The following is a 17070-nucleotide window of genomic DNA, read 5'->3' on the forward strand; positions in this document are numbered from 1 at the left end:
AGAATGTCTCACATGCGCCCAAAAGGGTTAGAACAGCACCAATCAATCCAGTTGTTTCTTCGTTCCCGCTGTTCTTTTCTCCTCGTCCTTTTCATCAGACCTTCAAATATTCTTGTCTAGAGTCACTTGTGATTGCTGTTTATTCTTTCGTTTTCATTTCCCTCGTTTTTCAACACGTTGGGTTGTTGCGATCTCAGTCACTCGCTTTGTTTACTTGGTCAAGGGTCCGCTCATATCATATCAGCCGATCTGCATGTTTCACCGGCCCACCAGTCTTGAATAGGACTTTTACAACCCCCCGTTGCCATTTCTTTCCGCGCAGAACCATTCGTCAGCATTGCATTGAACACGATACACCTCGCTAGGTTCATCCATCCACCATCAGTCAACGTTCGTTACTTGGACACAATCGCTCGGAACTAGGGAGGCCACAGATCCGACCGTTGACTTGAATTTGAGATCTTAAGGGGTTCATCGACCCCCCATATTCTGGTCCAAGCCAGGCAGTGAATCTTTCGGGTTAACTCAATATGCGGTCCTTCGCTCTTCTTCCTGTATTATGTCTCCTGGTCTTGCTGGGCATGGTCTCGGCTTGGCCACACCCGCATGGTGAAGTCGTGGCTAGAGCGGGTGAGTATCATCCGAGACTACTATCATCCTTTGATCGACAACCAACTCACCTCTATAGAAACAACATCTGCAGAGACTGCTGCCGATAAAGCAACAACAGGTGCCGCTGCTACCACTGAGCAGAGCGCCACGAAGACCGAATCCCAGAGTGATGCCACAGAAACCGGGAAAAAGACAGGCAAAGAGACAGGGACAGCGACTGGCACAAAGACTGGAACAGCGACGGGCAAGTCGACGAAGACGGGCACCGATGCCTCCTCTACCTCGATCGATCCTCGGGACCCCGTGGGTGGTATTTCGATGCTGACGTCCGCCGGAGCCACCACCTACTACAAGATCGGCGAATATGTGACCTTCCAATGGAAATACACCTCGCTTCAAGTGACACCGTCGGCCGTCAACGTTGTCGCATCCTGCAGCAAGAACAGTGAAACGTATACCATCGCCAGCAACATGAGCGTCTCGGAAACTGGGAAGGTTGTCTGGGATACCAAGAAATACCAATCTAATGCGACGGTTCCGCTGTTGACGGCGACGTACACCTTGTATGTCTATGATGTGAACTCTACGCTTGGAGACACTGCTTCTGCTGGACACTTGGGCTCGCAAATCGGCTACAACTTCGGAATGTACACTCCTCAGTCTTACACCCCTCTTGACCGTAGGTTCTCCCTTCTCCCGTCGATATCAAGTTTCGTTTCAAAATAAGCTAACACCAATGCCCCCTAGATTACATCTGTGCTACTTGTAACAGTGCCCTCACCAGCACCGAACGTAATGCGATCAAGTTCGCCGTCGGCATGGCCGCTATCACCGTCGCATCCTTCACCTGGTTCGCAAGCGGCACCGGTGCCTTCTCTACGTAATTCTTCAAAACCGACCCTTGATGAAGTTATACGTTACCGTTACTGCGTTGCATTAGCTGAGCGATCTCTCATGATAGCGATCATTAGCAGGCTGGACTGGCGTTTATGTGATTAAATTGTGTAATTGTTTGGGATTTGTGATTTTGGATCTTTTTTTCCTTCCCCTCCTTGTCGATTAGAGCAACAGCGGGATTGTTATAATTATTCTATATGATGTTAGTCATTTTTCTTATATGATATTGTCGATAGATAAATAGCTAATAGTGACTGATGTATATGAAGTCTAAATATCGTGAAGAATTCGGAGCAAGCAAAGACATCAAAACAATCACGTTGCCCAGACAGCAACAAACAGTATACTAATCTACACCAACCACATCTATGCATTTTATATGCTAGTTACTAGTACTGTAGTACATTTACCCGACTCCACAAAAAGAAAGAAGAAAAGAAAGAACCATACAAAAGAAAAAAGAGCAAAACAGCATTCTACGGAAATAGTACACACTAAAGAAACCCACCCTATGCGACGTAAACACGCCAGTTCAGCACCCGATGCTCAAAACCATCACCCCCATCTAATAAACATATCTTCATATATAGTCACCAGACACAGCTACTATACTCATGCTACTTCGTATTGACTGCGAAACGGATCAAATCTTACAACGTAACCCCGCCAATAAGATTATACATATTCAAATCGATTCGGCATATTAAAGCTCGATGCTTTCTGGATCTGGTATAATCCTTGTTCCGGGGGAGGACTTTGGTATTCGTTGGCTTTGGCTTGTAGGTAGCTTTTTGGATGGAGACTTGAGCGGGTGGGAGTTATATGCTTGGACAGGGAATGAGGGGTGCTCAATGAACTGGATATTGTTGGGGAGGTGTTTGGGATCCATAGTTTGAGGGAGCTGGGTCCGTTGGTGAGGTTTCATTCAAGGGGGTAGTAGTCTAATATCCTCAGGCCTGGGGTATGGTTTCTAGTGTAGACTTGTGATCGTCTGGTTCTCAGACTGCGTGAGAAAGCATGGTATTTGAGAAGGAATGAGTTGTAACGAGTCCGATAATGGGACGAATGTATTGTACAGCTAAAGATGTTGTAGGAATAATAGTGCTATCGGTAGGATGATGGTGGGTTGATTAGATACAGCTTGAGTGGTAAGCTTCCCAGATTGGTGGTTGCTGGGGATCAGACTGCTGCTTCTGTTGGCGAACGGCCGGTAGTTGTGCTGCGTTGTCTGTCATCCTGCCGCACTTTACGCAAGGTGTTTGTTTAACATCGGAGTAGGAGGATATCATGTCCTGGTCCATGTTAGTTAATTTACTTGGGTTTAGGGGAGTAAATCACTTACAAGAAGATAGGCAAGATCCCATTGTCGTGAACGAGAATTCAAGCAATCGGATACTGCGCTCTCAAGTTTCGTCTTAACTTGACCAGGCATCGTTCGGCTCGAGACCTGCCATTCAGGCACACCGTTCACCTCAGACCCACCGATCGTATGTACCTTGAATGTCATACCGGCCTTGGGTAGGACAACAGTGACTGAAGTCTCAGATTTAGTCGGCAAGACTCGCACCCCTGGCACATTCTTCTGGATGAAGCTGTCGACAATCGCCCTCCAACCCCCTTCAGTCGACTGGATCCTCGAACGCTCGAGCTCCTCCTCGGATTTCCGCTGCTGTTCCATCCTGGCATTCTCCTCCTTGACAAGTTCTTCAAGGAGGGTACCATAATTCCGATCCCAAACACCAGTCGGTTGCAACAATTGCCCTCCATTCTCCTTGATCTGCGCATCGACACGTTCCCACACAGCGTTCATTTCAGGGCTGCGCCACATGTTCTGGAACTCCGTCACCTCGGCGACACCAGCCTTCGCAGCCTGTGAAAGCTGCTCATACAACATCTGCGGCGACCTCGGCACTGCCCTCCCCGCGGCAGCCTTTGGGTTTACAATAGGCACCAAAGGCTCCAATAAACGGTCCGGGAGCAATGTCCGCAGTTGATGAATCTAGCATCACAGATTAGCCATGTATACCGAAGGATGAGCGGATGTCAAGACAAACCATAGCCTCCAATTCCTGGAGCTTTGCGAGAGATGATACGAGTTGCATTTCCGACTCGGAGACCTGCTTGCTTGCATCGGAGTCTTGTTTTATTGCCGGAGATGATGTGGTGTTGACATTTATGTTGTCACCCTCTGACTTGATGACATTGGTCTGGTTCGTATTACTATTGTTTGGCTTTGTTTCTGAGACCTTCGGCTGGCCTGGTTTAGATGGGAACTCCACCTTAGGTACCACAACTGGTACCGTGGGGAATTTCGGGGCAGCTTGTGATGTGCTGGCCATTGTTTCGGAACACGGAGGGCGATGGGCTTGAAATCTAATTTCAATCCACGCGACGCGCGTCCTTGCGTACAAGAGCTCTTGAGGAAAACAAAATCCGACCAGAACGATGGGGTTAACTTAACCCAGTCGAAGTGAATATAGTGATAGCGGTATTCAAATGTGCAATTCAACACCCAATTAGATTCGAAGCTTAATTGACTGGTCAAATCCTCGGTAAATTAACAATAATGTGCGGAATGTGAATGCTATTTCTTTCTTATTCACTATTGGTGAGATTGAAGGATGTGATTTAAAAGCTTCAAACGGCTGAATCAATGGGCGATATTCATCCAGTGACCGGACGGAAGTGCGCCACAAGATGTATCAGCCACATGTGGCTGGGGGTTTCCTTTACAGTGTGGATCTTTTATTGCCTCAGGCACAAAGCCTATTTATGACCTGAACTTTGTATACGAATCGAGCTTTGATACCCAATTGAATTTGTTTAATGAGGTCTACTCTTGAAAGACATTATTCATTACTGGAGATCGCAACTGGAAGAGTAGTCCAGTTCAGATAAATTCCGGAGACTTTCAGCTCAAATAACATACAGCCTAGAGCGACTTGTATCCAAGGTCTGCCGTGATGTATGGTCATAATCATTAAGACATTCAAAGATTGCATAATTACTGGTTAAACCAGCATTTTGGCACCGATGAAGATAGTCTAACCTTTACACCCCGATCATGCGACATGGTGAGGGTAGATAGGATCGCGGGCTGTTTCAATTCTGGGTCGGCGCACTCGAGGGTATCAAAGCGCTGGACCAACTTGACAAGAGTATAGCTTGCTTCTGTAAGTGCATATTGCTCTATAGGTCCTATAGTTAGCGCTTCTCTTTACGTGAGGGAAACTGAATATATAACTTACGACCAAGGCAGATCCGAGGGCCTCCGTTGAATGGAAGATAGTCCCAACCGCGTCTGCCATTTTCCTCCCAGCGCTCTGGTCGGAACGAATGAGAGTCGGGTCCGTATAAGTCTGTACGGCGGTGCATAGCGTAGACACTATATGCGACAACTTGTCCCTTTGGAATAAAGACTGGGGATCTTCCATCAGGGCCGCCTCCAACTGGTAGAGAAGTGTCCTTGGCAGCGACACGGAAGTTGAGAGGCACAGGGGGCAACAGCCGGAGGACTATTCTTGTTAGTCTTGTAAGCTATAACTGGCAATGAGGCAAAGTACGTACCCTCGTTCAACACATATCGTAAGTATGGAATATCCTTTAGCTTTGCTTGTGTAATCTCGCCCTTCGGGTTTTGGCTATCCCCGAACTCGTCGATGATAGTTTGCCGCAGCTTCTTCCAAACATCCTGGTTGCGTGACAAGTAGAAAAATGCAGAGCTGAGTAGACTGGCAGTGGTATCACGGCCAGCCACGAGAATGTTGAGCATATTATCTCTCAGCACCTTTGGATCATCGTTGTCTGCAGCCAAGGCCTCCGCAAAAATATATCTATCGGACTTTTTATCCGGATTATTCTTGGATTGGATAGCAAGTTGAACATAGTGATCAACGACCTCGTGAACGCGCTGATTGGCTTCACGGAACTCCTTCGGATTGACCATCCAGTAAAAGTGCATAGCACGCGAGCGGGTTGTCAGATAATCTTGGGCGGTACCAAATGCCTCTGCGAATCCCTGTGCACTTCCGACAGATGATCTCCCTAAGAGGCTTGCGCTGTTGGAAGATTCCAAAGCACCTACCGATTCTCCAAACAGGAAGTGCGTGGCAGAGTCGATTGTTAGAAGGAAAAAGAGACGTTGAATGTCGAAACTCGAACCATCCTGGGGAATGAGATCAATCATGCGGGAGATATGACCGTCCATGAGCTCTAGGTCAGCCACCTAAAGAAGTCAACAGTTATATCCTCCAGTAATCAAGGGATTGGCTTCCGTACCTGATCTCGCGTGAATTGAGGCCGTAACAGTCCACGTGCATGAGACCAGCCGGGGCCATCGAGAGTAAAGATCCCGTCTCCAAGCAAGGGATAGAATTCACGATGTCTGGTTCCCAGGCCGAAATCGTTGAATTGGGTTGCCAACAGAGCTTTGATATTCTCCGGTTCAATGGTAGACACCATCCATTTACCCAGAGCCTTCTGGGTATAGGTGTTTCCGTAACGCCCATACTGCCCGGCAATATATTCAACCCATCGTTTGTGCCTGACTTCGTTGAGCAACCGTACAAACGATCGGATTCCAAAGATGCCTGATGGCCCTTGAGCGGCAGGCTGACATCCAAGAGATTGGGCTCGCTTGCGCTGCTGATAAAGTCGCTGGAGGTACTGTAGAACTAGGAATGTAATGCACAGGGCACCAAACAGCGGAGCAATTTGGGCCAGCATGATGCCGACAGAGTTACAGTTCTCTGAAGTAGGGCAATATATGTACCGCTAAGTAATGTGAATATAACACAAAAGGGGAGAGCTTGGGAACAGTACCCGGGCGGGTGAGAGGACGGTACTTATACATTGATTGACTGAAAGCACATGTGTATGGACGACTTGAAAGATTGAATAATATGTACAGGAAAGTTCATCGCGACCGAAGACCGAGCACGAGGCAATACTGAGAGAGGCATAATCCAGGCACATGATTTGCTGGGCCATCGCAAGCATCTCCTAAAGAGGTTAGCTTTACATTGTAGGATCGGCCCTCGGAGGCGGGCGACTTAAGAGGTGAGTTGACTTCATCCACTCCACATCTGGTACCCTTCTCTTTTCCCCTACATCACCGCCCCCTTTGTTATTTCCGCCTGTGTGACGTTCACCATGGAAGCCTTGGAGCTTGAAGGCTTGAAGCACGGCAACCATTTTGTCAATGCTTCCTTAAACAGGTCACGAGCCGCCTTTCCTTCTGTGGATAAGCCTTGGAAATCATAGCAATGCTCAGAATCTTTGAGAAGGTATCCGAACACTTTGTCCTCGCTCGTCTCGCCACAATTCGGAATCTTGGTAGAGAACGTGATTCCATCGGGCGCAACTTCAGGCGCGATATCTTCAGTGGTCAGCATAGACAACGTCCTCCATGGATCAAACTCTCCACCAGTGAAGAAAGTATTAGACGGTCGGATATTCCAGCCCCCGTACTCTTTGTTGAGGGCTTCCGTCTGTGGGTATGATGGCAGCACGCCGTTTGCGACCGCCAGGGCGAACTGGTTATTGCATACTTCCTGCTGATACTCCAGGGTCTGGTAGCGGGAGAGCAGTGAATGAGGGCCAAAATTGCTGCTTTGATAGAATCCCCACTCAGTGCAATACTGCCAACTCCAGCTAATGGAATCAGGGTCGTAATATGTCATATCCAGCTTACAAGACGGCTTAGCAGGATCACTAAGTCCTCTGCAATTGGTCTCCATAAAATTATTGACCAATGGCGTGAACGCTGGCCATGCAGCCCAACGTTCAGCCACATGCTTGCTTCCACGGACTGGAGCGAAGCCATCAGGACCTGCTGCTTCCTTTGTTGTAGGATCCACTTCCAGATGCTCGCAGAGTTCACGCAGAGTTCCTTCAGGACCGTCAAGACCATAGTTCTGGAAATAGCTATAGATAGTCGCCAAAGCTGCTGTAAAGCCTTCGTTGCTGTTCTGGTCAGCTCCGGGGCCAAAAAATAGCTTTTTGATAGCAGCAGCGGTGTGATTATTTGACAGTTGCTGGTCTATATAACCTAGAGCTGCATGGATATCCTTGGCACAGTTTTCAAAGCCATGTCCGACCAAACCACGGTAGACTTGGTCATAGTAGATGCTCATATTCAGTTGTGCCTGGACCGGAGCAGAGGAAGAATAAGCAGCGAAGATAACGTCTGGGTACTTGTTACGGGCAAAAGCCGCCCGAATTCCAGCATACGAACCTCCGACGAGGACCCAGGGTGTGGAGCTGGGGGTAAGATCATGCTCGGCGAACTTTGGGCGGCTGAAGTTTCGCGCAAAATACGGGATATCCTCAAGGGCTTGTTTGGTCGTAAGGTATTTAAAGTGCTCAGGCGGTGTATCTCTACTAATCGGAAATGGAGTAGAGTTTCCGTAATATCTACATGCCGTTAGCTGCCTGGGCGACTCATAGTTATTCAAAGAACAAACCTATGTTCCCATATAATTCCCATTGCGTGAGTGTCCTCAAGGATTTTTCTGAAAAATGACAAACTCGATGTCAAGTGATTCTTGGCAATACTCTCTGCATTTGTTTCTCCGGCATCGTACATGATGATCGGACGCCCAGCCTCGTAGTAGTCATCATTCACCCAGAACCGGTTTTGGTATGTGCCAACAGAAGTATCATTATGATCGATAGGTATCTAGAAGTGTATTTAGCTATGAAGCCAAAACATATGAAAAAGGCAAGCATAAACATACCGTGATGTATTCTGTAGTAACCTTCTCAATTTGAGTATTGGCCTTTGCGAGCACTGAGTGTACAGTATTTTTCTTGGAAAGTGATCTGGGGTCCAAGTTCAACTCAGCAGCCAGCTGCAGCTCTCGCATATACCTAGATCCTCTAAACAACCCCAAGCCCACAGCGGGGCCAGCCAATATAGCAAGACTGGATAATATTAGAAAGAGGTCGAAACGCATATTGGTCAGAAGAGACAGAGACTTTTCATGCGCGCACGTGCACAAAGAAATGAACGAAGGGTATCTCAAAGAGTAAGATTCCAGATAGCTTACCAGGTAGAAAGAAGGGAGGGTACCAGTATCTATTATATGTATGCGCAAGATCGATACTCTTGCTGGACGGCTGCGTCAATGAGATCATCCCAAGTCTTGGCCTGGTCAGCCAACTCAACGTAGGTTCCTCATGACCTCTCAGCATAGGCCTGTCAGGATGACATTGTATGCAGTAAGCTCGTATGAAGTGAATGAGTATGTCTGAGTACGTTGGACAACATGTTACCCAATGCGGAAATGAGAGTGCTTGGAAGAATCCAGATTGGATGGCTTCGGACATCGGCCCGGGCGGTGGAGACACACGACGCCTCTAAGTTCGGCGTTTGTCGGCCCACCTGTGCACATGGCGCCAAGAGCCCTGTCGATCGTTAACTATTAGGGAATGTCATGAATGCCCCAACCACCAAATTAGATCGAAACTTGACTGAAAACGGTGACTGTCTTTATATAGCTGAAGTGAATCAATAAAAGCAAATCTGGCTCACTTTTAAGTTTAGCAACCAGTCAGATGGCTGTGAGGTAGCCACCAAATGACTGTGATTCCGTGAACAAATGCCTGATGGCTTAATCTAGGAAGCTTCATACCTGTGGTCTTGGGATAGTAGTTTGGGTGAAACATACTGTCTAGGGGTTCAGCTAGGGGGGCAATATGCTTGATCCAGCAGCTTATTCTAAAGACCCTCATATATATGTTTTCGGAGAAGATAATTTGGATGGCGTTGCTCACTGAATGTTACGTACCAAGGGCTGCGGCTGCAATGTGCTGATTAGGAATAAAAGCACTGCCCCAGGTCATCCAGATGTCATTTTCTGGTGTTTCGAACTAGCAAGCCTAGCTTGCACACCGCCCATGGCTTGGGGGCTGTACAACGCCGTAGATTATGCGTTGAGAATGTTTCAATTCTCAAAGACAGTGAGCCGCCACGTGTAACAAATAGGGTCTGCATACTGACACTACCCACACACCTAGTACGCACAATGATCTCTATTGAAGACCGTATTCTCCATATGGTCCCTTCTTGTTGCTATAGTCTTAGGCTTTTTTTTTTTTTTTTTTTTTTTTTTTTTTTTTTTTTTTTTTTTTGAGGGGGGGGAGCCCGCAGGCTTAAACCATAGCAACTTGTGGATATGTGTTACACAGAAGTGGATAAACAGTAAGCACGCATGCGCAGTATATGGTGGATGCATAGCAATCTACTGACGATGACTGCATCATTTCTAGCGAACTAGTCAGTGTCCGTCTGTTGCATCTTAGATACACACTTCCAGACCAGCATCGAAGACTAGAAGTAATGCCTGATTTGAAAATGATACACTCAATGTGGAAAGACAGTGTCAATGGCAGAGACCCTACCTTCAAAAGCTCATGTTTGATACGCAAACAACCCAGAGTTAACCTTGTACAACCACAGGTTTTTGGCCCAGCTCACAGATCGAAACCATTCCTGAGGAGCATAATCAGCTCCTACTGTCTTCTCGAGACCTGAGGATGGTAACGCGGCAAGTGCCATGAAGTTGCTTGGTACCGCTGAGGCTGAAGTGGGATGGGGCTGGGATGGTACGAGGAAGCATCCATAAGCGCAACTATGATTAAGGCGACCCGTGACCATGTTCAGGTGACAATTGATGTTTGCTAGCATAGCAACTGCCACAACATGGATACCCTTGAGACTTGAACGCCAACCGTGAACTACGAATAAGCCACAGTACGGCTCTCTTTAGCGACCGCGTGCAACCACCAGCCGACTTTTAGCGAAATGCATTTGATTGACAGTGATGGGCCATTTCAGGATAAGACCTTGTCTTCTTATTATTGAACATCAATGGCCGAATGTATCTCAGGTTCAAGACCTTCTCAACCTACACATTGGCGTAGAGACATCGGCGGCAGCTGTGCATCAAGGAAAAGGGGCAAGCGACACATTGCATAATATGTCCAAAAGCAGGACATAATGTCTTGTCTGGAAACCAGTCCATATGTCTTGGCGACAGACCGTCTACCATTGCTTGTCTCACACTGCAGAGAGGGGTCCACGTAATAGAGCTGAAGAATCCTCATGATACACTATGGCTTCCACTTTCGGAGAAGCATTTATTTTAGGGTCATGCCAAGGCGAAGTTCAATATAAAGCTTTTCGGCACATTTCGCACAAGAATGGACGGATCACACACGATTAAATACCTGATTGATGGAGATAGCATACGGCCCCACTACACTAACATGGGACTGATTTATGCACCAGTGTCCCAAATCCGCCGTGTGTGAAATCGGGACTCCGCATCGATTCACCACAAAGTCCCACCACTGAAGAACAGGAATCTGGCCTTTTGTCCGGCAGGATTTAACCATGCTAAATGAACTCACACACGATCGTTATATTACTTCGGGTGCTCGCTTTAAAGACATCCGAAGTCAGTTTCGCACAGCGACCGGACAACACCAAAGCGTTTTCCTTGCTGCCATGTTCAGAATAAAGACGAAACACGTATGCGGGAGTCCAGTGGATGACATACTCGCCTCGGTGATGCAGGGGTTCTTGGCCATGGGTTGACCCCATAAATCTCCGACAGGTATTCGCAACTGCCGATTTCAAAAAGGGAAACTTCGTTAGCGATCATCTTAGCGACGGCTAGTGCTCCGGTGTCCCCTGTACGTTCGTCGAGTCATGCGCGCTACGCCTTGTTTCTTCATCAACCATGGCCCTTGAGATTGGTGGAACTAAACTGATCCATCTTTTAGAAAGATTAACCAGGGGCTCTGTTCTTCGTAGCTTGTCCTTATGCCCCTCTCATGGTCTGGGCACTCGAGACTAGTAAAACTCATGTGGGAGCGAATATAAAGAGACAATGGCCGACAATATGGCGAATATACAGGAAGGGGATACAATTTTGCCGAAAATTGACAGACAAAATGTTGTCCAGAACCATTCTTTTCTCAACGTCTTTTCTTTGGGTCAGAGTCGCCAATGCGGCCTTTGGAATCACCACCTCTGACGACTCCTACGTTATTGACGCTGGGTCGGCAAATCCTCTCAAATTTACGGTTTCCCGTTCGAGCTGCGATATTACCTCTATCAATTACTATGGCTCGGAACTTCAGTACTCCGGCACGGGCAGCCACATCGGTTCTGGCCTTGGAAGCGCAGATGTTTCTGCGGTAGAAGATGGTGAGCTAACGATAGAACAAGCTATCCTCTATATACTGATATCATGTCTGTAAAGGGGACTACATCAAGGTTACCTGCGACACCGATACCTTGACACAGTATTTCGTTGTCCACAATGGCGACTCGGTCATTCACATGGCGACGTACACCACAGAGGGTTAGTTTCACGTCACAGCGCAAAGAAAGAAATTCCTGACATTCGTCTTAATCAATTCAGAGCCCTCCGTTGGTGAGCTGCGGTTCATTGCCCGCCTTAACTCGGAGCTCCTACCGAACGAGGAACCGTTCGGCGATGTGTCCACCACTTCGGGCGGCGAGGCAATCGAAGGCTCGGATGTGGTAAGTACAAAAATGAAGCTAGGGCACGAAGGTAGCTGATGAAGGCTATATATAGTTCCTCGTAGATGGGGAGACCCGTAGCAAGTTCTACTCCAGCCAGCGTTTCATCGATGACCAGAGACATTGTAAGGCACGTACTTTCTGACTGTAGCGTATGGCTAACCTGCTTCTAGGTGTTGCTGGAGACGCCCACCGTGTTTGCATGATCCTCAACCAATACGAGACTTCCTCTGGTGGTCCTTTCTTCCGGTCAGTACACTACTGTGCGTAACATGCTTACATACTAATTTTAATAGTGATATCAACTCCAACAACGGCGGTAGTTACAACTCCCTCTACTGGTACATGGTACGTTTGACACGACATTATGCTTTTCAATTATCTCGTTAACGAAGGCAGAACTCGGGCCACGTCCAAACAGAAGACAGACGCCAGGGTCTCCATGGGCCATACTCTATGTACTTCAGCCGCAGTGGAACACCCAGCACCGATATTGACACATCCTTCTTCGCGAACCTGGACATCAAGGGCTACGTCGCTACAGACGGCCGCGGAACTGTATCCGGAACTGCATCTGGCGCCGACTCCAGCTTCAAATGGGTCGTTCACTGGTACGATACCCGTGCAATAATAGCATCTAAATCTGACCACCAAAATACAGGTACAATGCCGATGCTCAGTACTGGACATACACATCTTCAGACGGTAGCTTCACTTCCCCGGCCATGAAGCCAGGCGATTACACCATGGTCTACTACCAGGGCGAATACAAGGTAGCCGAGACCTCTGTATCTGTTACAGTCGGATCATCAACAAGCAAGGACATCTCTGGATCCGTGGAAACCGGCGATACCATCTTCAAGATCGGCGACTGGGACGGAACGTACGTGTCCTATTCCAACCCCTGCTAGCTAGCAAGCCACCCACATGGGCATAACTGACTTATCACCTCCAGACCAACCGGCTTCCGCAACGCAGAGAACCAACTGCGGATGCACCCCTCGGACTCGCGCATGTCATCTTGGGGTCCCCTTACCTACACCGTAGGAAGCTCCGAGCTCACCGACTTCCCAATGGCTGCCTTCAAGGGCGTTAACGACCCCGTCACAATCAAATTCACAGCCACTTCCGCCCAGACCGGCGCCGCTACTCTGCGCATCGGAACGACCCTCTCGTTCGCTGGCGGTCGTCCTCAGGCTACTGTAAGGAACCCCACTGCAAAACCGACTCACATTCCCATAGACCGGGAACCAAAATAAACTAACAAAAACCAGATCAACGACTACGAAGGCTCCGCTCCCTCTGCACCCACAAACCTCAACTCCCGCGGCGTCACCCGCGGAGCCTACCGTGGCCTCGGCGAAGTCTACGACGTGAACATTCCATCTGGAACAATCGTCGAAGGAGAGAACACTGTGCGCATCCCTCAATACCCTTCTCCCCTTACTCAAAAGTTCATAATTAACACAATCATCAGATCACAATCAGCGTCATCTCTGGAAGCTCCGGCGATGAGTTCCTTGCTCCTAACTTCGTAAGTGCTTACTTATTTTCTTTGAGTTATTGTCTTAGCTGTGGATTGATTGGCTAATGAATTACTTGTTTTAGATCTTTGACTGCGTTGAGTTGTTCCAGTAAGAATGTGAATAGTGTATCGAGTGGAATTGTACATATTGATTGGTGCTGGTTACGAAATGACCAGCATTTTGTTAATAGTGAATGTTTAACGGGTCTACCTTCATCAATTGGATTATTTTTGGCTTTGAGCTGGGCATCTTAATAAGGATTGTTAAAAGGATACCCTATCCGGTTATACTAACACCCTACGTCCCACCTCCTAAGCCTACCCTCCAAAACAGAAAGAAACTAGAATGACTCGAGAACTCGCGAATATCCTAAAGGCTACAAAAGCTCATATAGTATCTCAACACAATCCTCACCTATCCCCGTGTTCCTCCTCCCATCGAAGGTAAGGCACATCTCCTACAACAACTACCTATACCTAACACAATCATACCATAACTACATGGACATAGAACCGCTACAATATATACAATTCCCTAGTCTATTATCCCTTGAGATTATCTATTCTCATCACATCCCCCCAAAATACTCAAAACTCTAAAATCTATCCCCAATCCCTCAATCAGGACCCTAAGCACCAATCCCAAGATCATCATCCAAAGACTACAGTCTCAAGGAAGACTGAAACGAGAATATCTCGGCATGGGACCTTAGGAAGGTAATCTGGCTAGATGGTAGAGGCGGGAGCTTTTCTCCAAGAATGGGCGCTACAAGGCTGAACTTTGGTTCAAGTGAGGTTTCGGAGGAGGGACTAGGTACTAGGTTAGCGTGGAGATCGTAGTTTAGTTTTATTGTGACATCTTTTGTTTCTTTTACACGGCTATTTTGTACACCGTCGTATTCAGGTAGTGCAGTCTGCCTTGTGATTTTGGGCGTACGTTATCTGGAGTATATAGATGATTGTATTGCTGTTGCGATGTTTGTAAAGCCATATTGCCTCTGGCCAGGTGTGAAGTACTAGTAGTAAGGCGTTGACACAGCAGGTCGCTACAAAAGGTTGTCGGTAGATATATAGCTGTGAATAGCCCCGAAGTGGGTTGTCAGTATCATCATTATCCACAGGGATTCACACCTTTCTTATAGATTTATAGCTTGTTTATATTATAAAGGTTAATTATTCTGTATGATCATCAAGCGGAATCCGAGATGGTCAAGACCATCTATAAAGATAAAGAGAACAAGTCTATATCTTACAGCCTCAACCTCCTAAGAGCAACAACAGCACCAACGCCCACAACACCAGCGCTCAAAACCCAAGTCCACCAACCAGACCGAATTTCACCCTCCACAGCATCCTCCCCATGCACCAGCTTTCCTCCAACCCAGACACCCTTAACATTACGATCATTACCACTCCACACCCACTTGTGGATCTTCTCTTCCCACGTCTCCCATCCAAAGACATCAACTTGGCTTTCGCCATTGTCATACCGGCTCGCAGGTAAGAACCGCCCCAGATGGATCAGCTGCGCATCGAACAGCATGCCGTCGTCGAATCCACCGATATCGTTCTCCATATTGACCGCAGCTGCGCCCCCACGTGTAGCCAGGTACAGAGCCTCTTCCACGCTCAGGACGAGTTTCTTTCCTTCATCTCCTTCGCTGGCCGGTTCCACATGCCGAAGTAACCGGGATACGAGACACGCTTGTCGGACGGCTTCCAAGATACTGGGGCTATACCCGCCGCTAACATCCGTGCCGAGACCGACAGTGATTCCCTTGTCGAGGAGCTTGCGAACGGGACAGATGCCAGACCCTAGGGCAGAGTTTGACGCGGGACAGTGAGAGACCTTGGCGCCTCGGTCGTGGATAAGATCTTGCTCGTCGGGTGATAGATGGACGCCGTGGGCGAGGATCGTTCGTGGTGTTAGAAGGCCGTATGTGTCGTACACGTCGGCGTAGCTCTTGGCACTTGGGAATTGGCAGTGGACGTCGAGGATCTCTTGTGTATTCTCAGATATGTGCGTTTGGATGTGCAGTGGGGGTTCGTAAGAAGAGGCTAGATCGGCTAGACCACGCATTGCCTTCGGGGTGCATGTTAATGCAAAGCGAGGGGTAATGATCGGCTTTATCATGGTTCCTTGCGGATCGATGGAGTGGATGTACGAGATGACTTCCTTGTTTAGCTCGACGGATTCTTCGGTTGAGGGGTCAATATAGTAGGGCTCAGAGAAGTTCGGATTGTCCATGCAAACGCGGCCGATGAGGGCACGCTGGCCGCGTTTGTGGCAGAGCGTCGCCAGCAAATTCGTAGCTGAGACATGAATGGTGGCGAAGTATGAGGCGAAGGTTGTGCCGTTAGCCAGAGTGCGCGAGACGACCTGATTGTAGACCCTGAACGCCCTGGGGGACGGGATGTTGGAAAGCGAGCTCCCGAATGAAGCCTCCATTGGGAAGGTATACTGCTTTAGCCAGTCAAGGAGGGTAGTGGAACCAAAGAGTCCATTGTTGGGATACTGAGGTGCGTGAATGTGAGTGTCTAAGCTTGTCAGTGTCTGCATATACAAATCTATGGCTACACGCCTACTCATATGGGGCAGAAAATCGAATCACCACTTACCAATGAACCCAGGAAAGAAGAATTCATTATGTTCTTCTCTCGCCCGGACGATCTTTACTCTCGTCCCGGATTTATATCGAGGAGCATCCTCTAAGACCCAGCTTTTTTCTTTCAAAAAGTCGCGCAGATCACTTTCAGTGATGACAGTCCAGTCGGCACCCTTGATTCGGCCATCGGCGACGGAAACCCATAAAGCCCCCTGTTGGATAGCGAGGGCCTTCGACGTTGAACGGGGAAGATGCACGAATACACCGACGAAGACAATATATGCGGGGGCCATGTTGATGTTCCCTGAATCTCTCGATTCTCAGCGATATAAATTGAGGCTACGTTGCAATGGGGCCAGGTAGCACCAGTTCAGCTCGAAAGGATCAATATGTGTCCGGTAGAAAACAAGGGATAGAGGTAGCAAGACACGGTATACGTGTAGGCTAACTAATCATGCCCAAACTGCCACTTCATAAGTTATCTTGAATTCGTCAAGTATGAAAGAATGTCATGGATTCACCTTGAATGCTGATGTGTATGCAAAGGAGAACTACTGCACCAACCAGCGCATTGACGGAAGGATGACCGTTGGAACCTTATCTTTACTACCTGACAGAACACTAATGCACTGTACCTCCATGAGATGATATTGTGTACGTTTCAACGCTCGAGGGAGAGAGAGGCTTCTTATAAGGTCGAGACTTCATACAACAAGGGGTATGTTGTCATCCTGTAAGATTGAGCTCCTTCCAACTCCACAAGGAACCACAATCACATCTCAGATTGGACGTGACCTCGGGTCACGGCCGGTTCCGATGCCAAGAGCGGTTTAGTGCGGAGGAGATAAGATAGCCACACGCACAACAGGAGATCC

General features: G+C 48.0%; 6 protein-coding genes across 6 annotated transcripts; 2 read left to right on the forward strand and 4 right to left on the reverse strand.

Moving 5' to 3' along the window:
* Positions 1-530: 530 nt before the first annotated feature.
* AO090011000344 (uncharacterized protein) lies at positions 531-1496 on the forward strand (the record flags this gene model as incomplete). Its single annotated transcript, XM_001825941.3, has 3 exons — positions 531-630; positions 689-1291; positions 1360-1496. 3 exons carry the CDS (start codon positions 531-533, stop codon positions 1494-1496), a joined length of 840 nt encoding a protein of 279 aa, XP_001825993.1.
* Positions 1497-2639: 1143 nt separating this feature from the next.
* AO090011000345 (RNA polymerase II mediator complex subunit MED27 domain-containing protein) lies at positions 2640-3848 on the reverse strand (the record flags this gene model as incomplete). The annotated part of the gene is made up of 3 exons (XM_001825942.1): positions 2640-2801; positions 2852-3508; positions 3564-3848. 3 exons carry the CDS (start codon positions 3846-3848, stop codon positions 2640-2642), a joined length of 1104 nt encoding a protein of 367 aa, XP_001825994.1.
* A 665-nt stretch (positions 3849-4513) lies between these two features.
* AO090011000346 (cytochrome P450) lies at positions 4514-6234 on the reverse strand (the record flags this gene model as incomplete). Its single annotated transcript, XM_001825943.3, has 4 exons — positions 4514-4698; positions 4758-5024; positions 5077-5734; positions 5788-6234. The coding sequence occupies 4 exons, from the start codon at positions 6232-6234 to the stop codon at positions 4514-4516; spliced, it is 1557 nt and encodes a 518-aa protein (XP_001825995.1).
* Positions 6235-6614: 380 nt separating this feature from the next.
* On the reverse strand, positions 6615-8465 carry AO090011000347 (putative serine peptidase, family S28; the record flags this gene model as incomplete). Its single annotated transcript, XM_023232903.1, has 3 exons — positions 6615-7890; positions 7974-8188; positions 8247-8465. The coding sequence occupies 3 exons, from the start codon at positions 8463-8465 to the stop codon at positions 6615-6617; spliced, it is 1710 nt and encodes a 569-aa protein (XP_023093464.1).
* Positions 8466-11469: 3004 nt separating this feature from the next.
* Positions 11470-13702, forward strand: rglA (putative rhamnogalacturonase B; the record flags this gene model as incomplete). Its single annotated transcript, XM_001825945.1, has 12 exons — positions 11470-11725; positions 11781-11882; positions 11943-12064; positions 12120-12189; positions 12238-12313; positions 12361-12412; positions 12464-12675; positions 12726-12947; positions 13020-13266; positions 13339-13479; positions 13542-13598; positions 13673-13702. 12 exons carry the CDS (start codon positions 11470-11472, stop codon positions 13700-13702), a joined length of 1587 nt encoding a protein of 528 aa, XP_001825997.1.
* A 1136-nt stretch (positions 13703-14838) lies between these two features.
* AO090011000350 (chlorohydrolase family protein) lies at positions 14839-16488 on the reverse strand (the record flags this gene model as incomplete). Its single annotated transcript, XM_001825946.3, has 2 exons — positions 14839-16127; positions 16209-16488. The coding sequence occupies 2 exons, from the start codon at positions 16486-16488 to the stop codon at positions 14839-14841; spliced, it is 1569 nt and encodes a 522-aa protein (XP_001825998.1).
* Positions 16489-17070: the final 582 nt, after the last annotated feature.

This window comes from Aspergillus oryzae, chromosome 7 (genome assembly GCF_000184455.2).
Source record: "Aspergillus oryzae RIB40 DNA, chromosome 7".
Classification (NCBI taxonomy): domain Eukaryota; kingdom Fungi; phylum Ascomycota; class Eurotiomycetes; order Eurotiales; family Aspergillaceae; genus Aspergillus; species Aspergillus oryzae.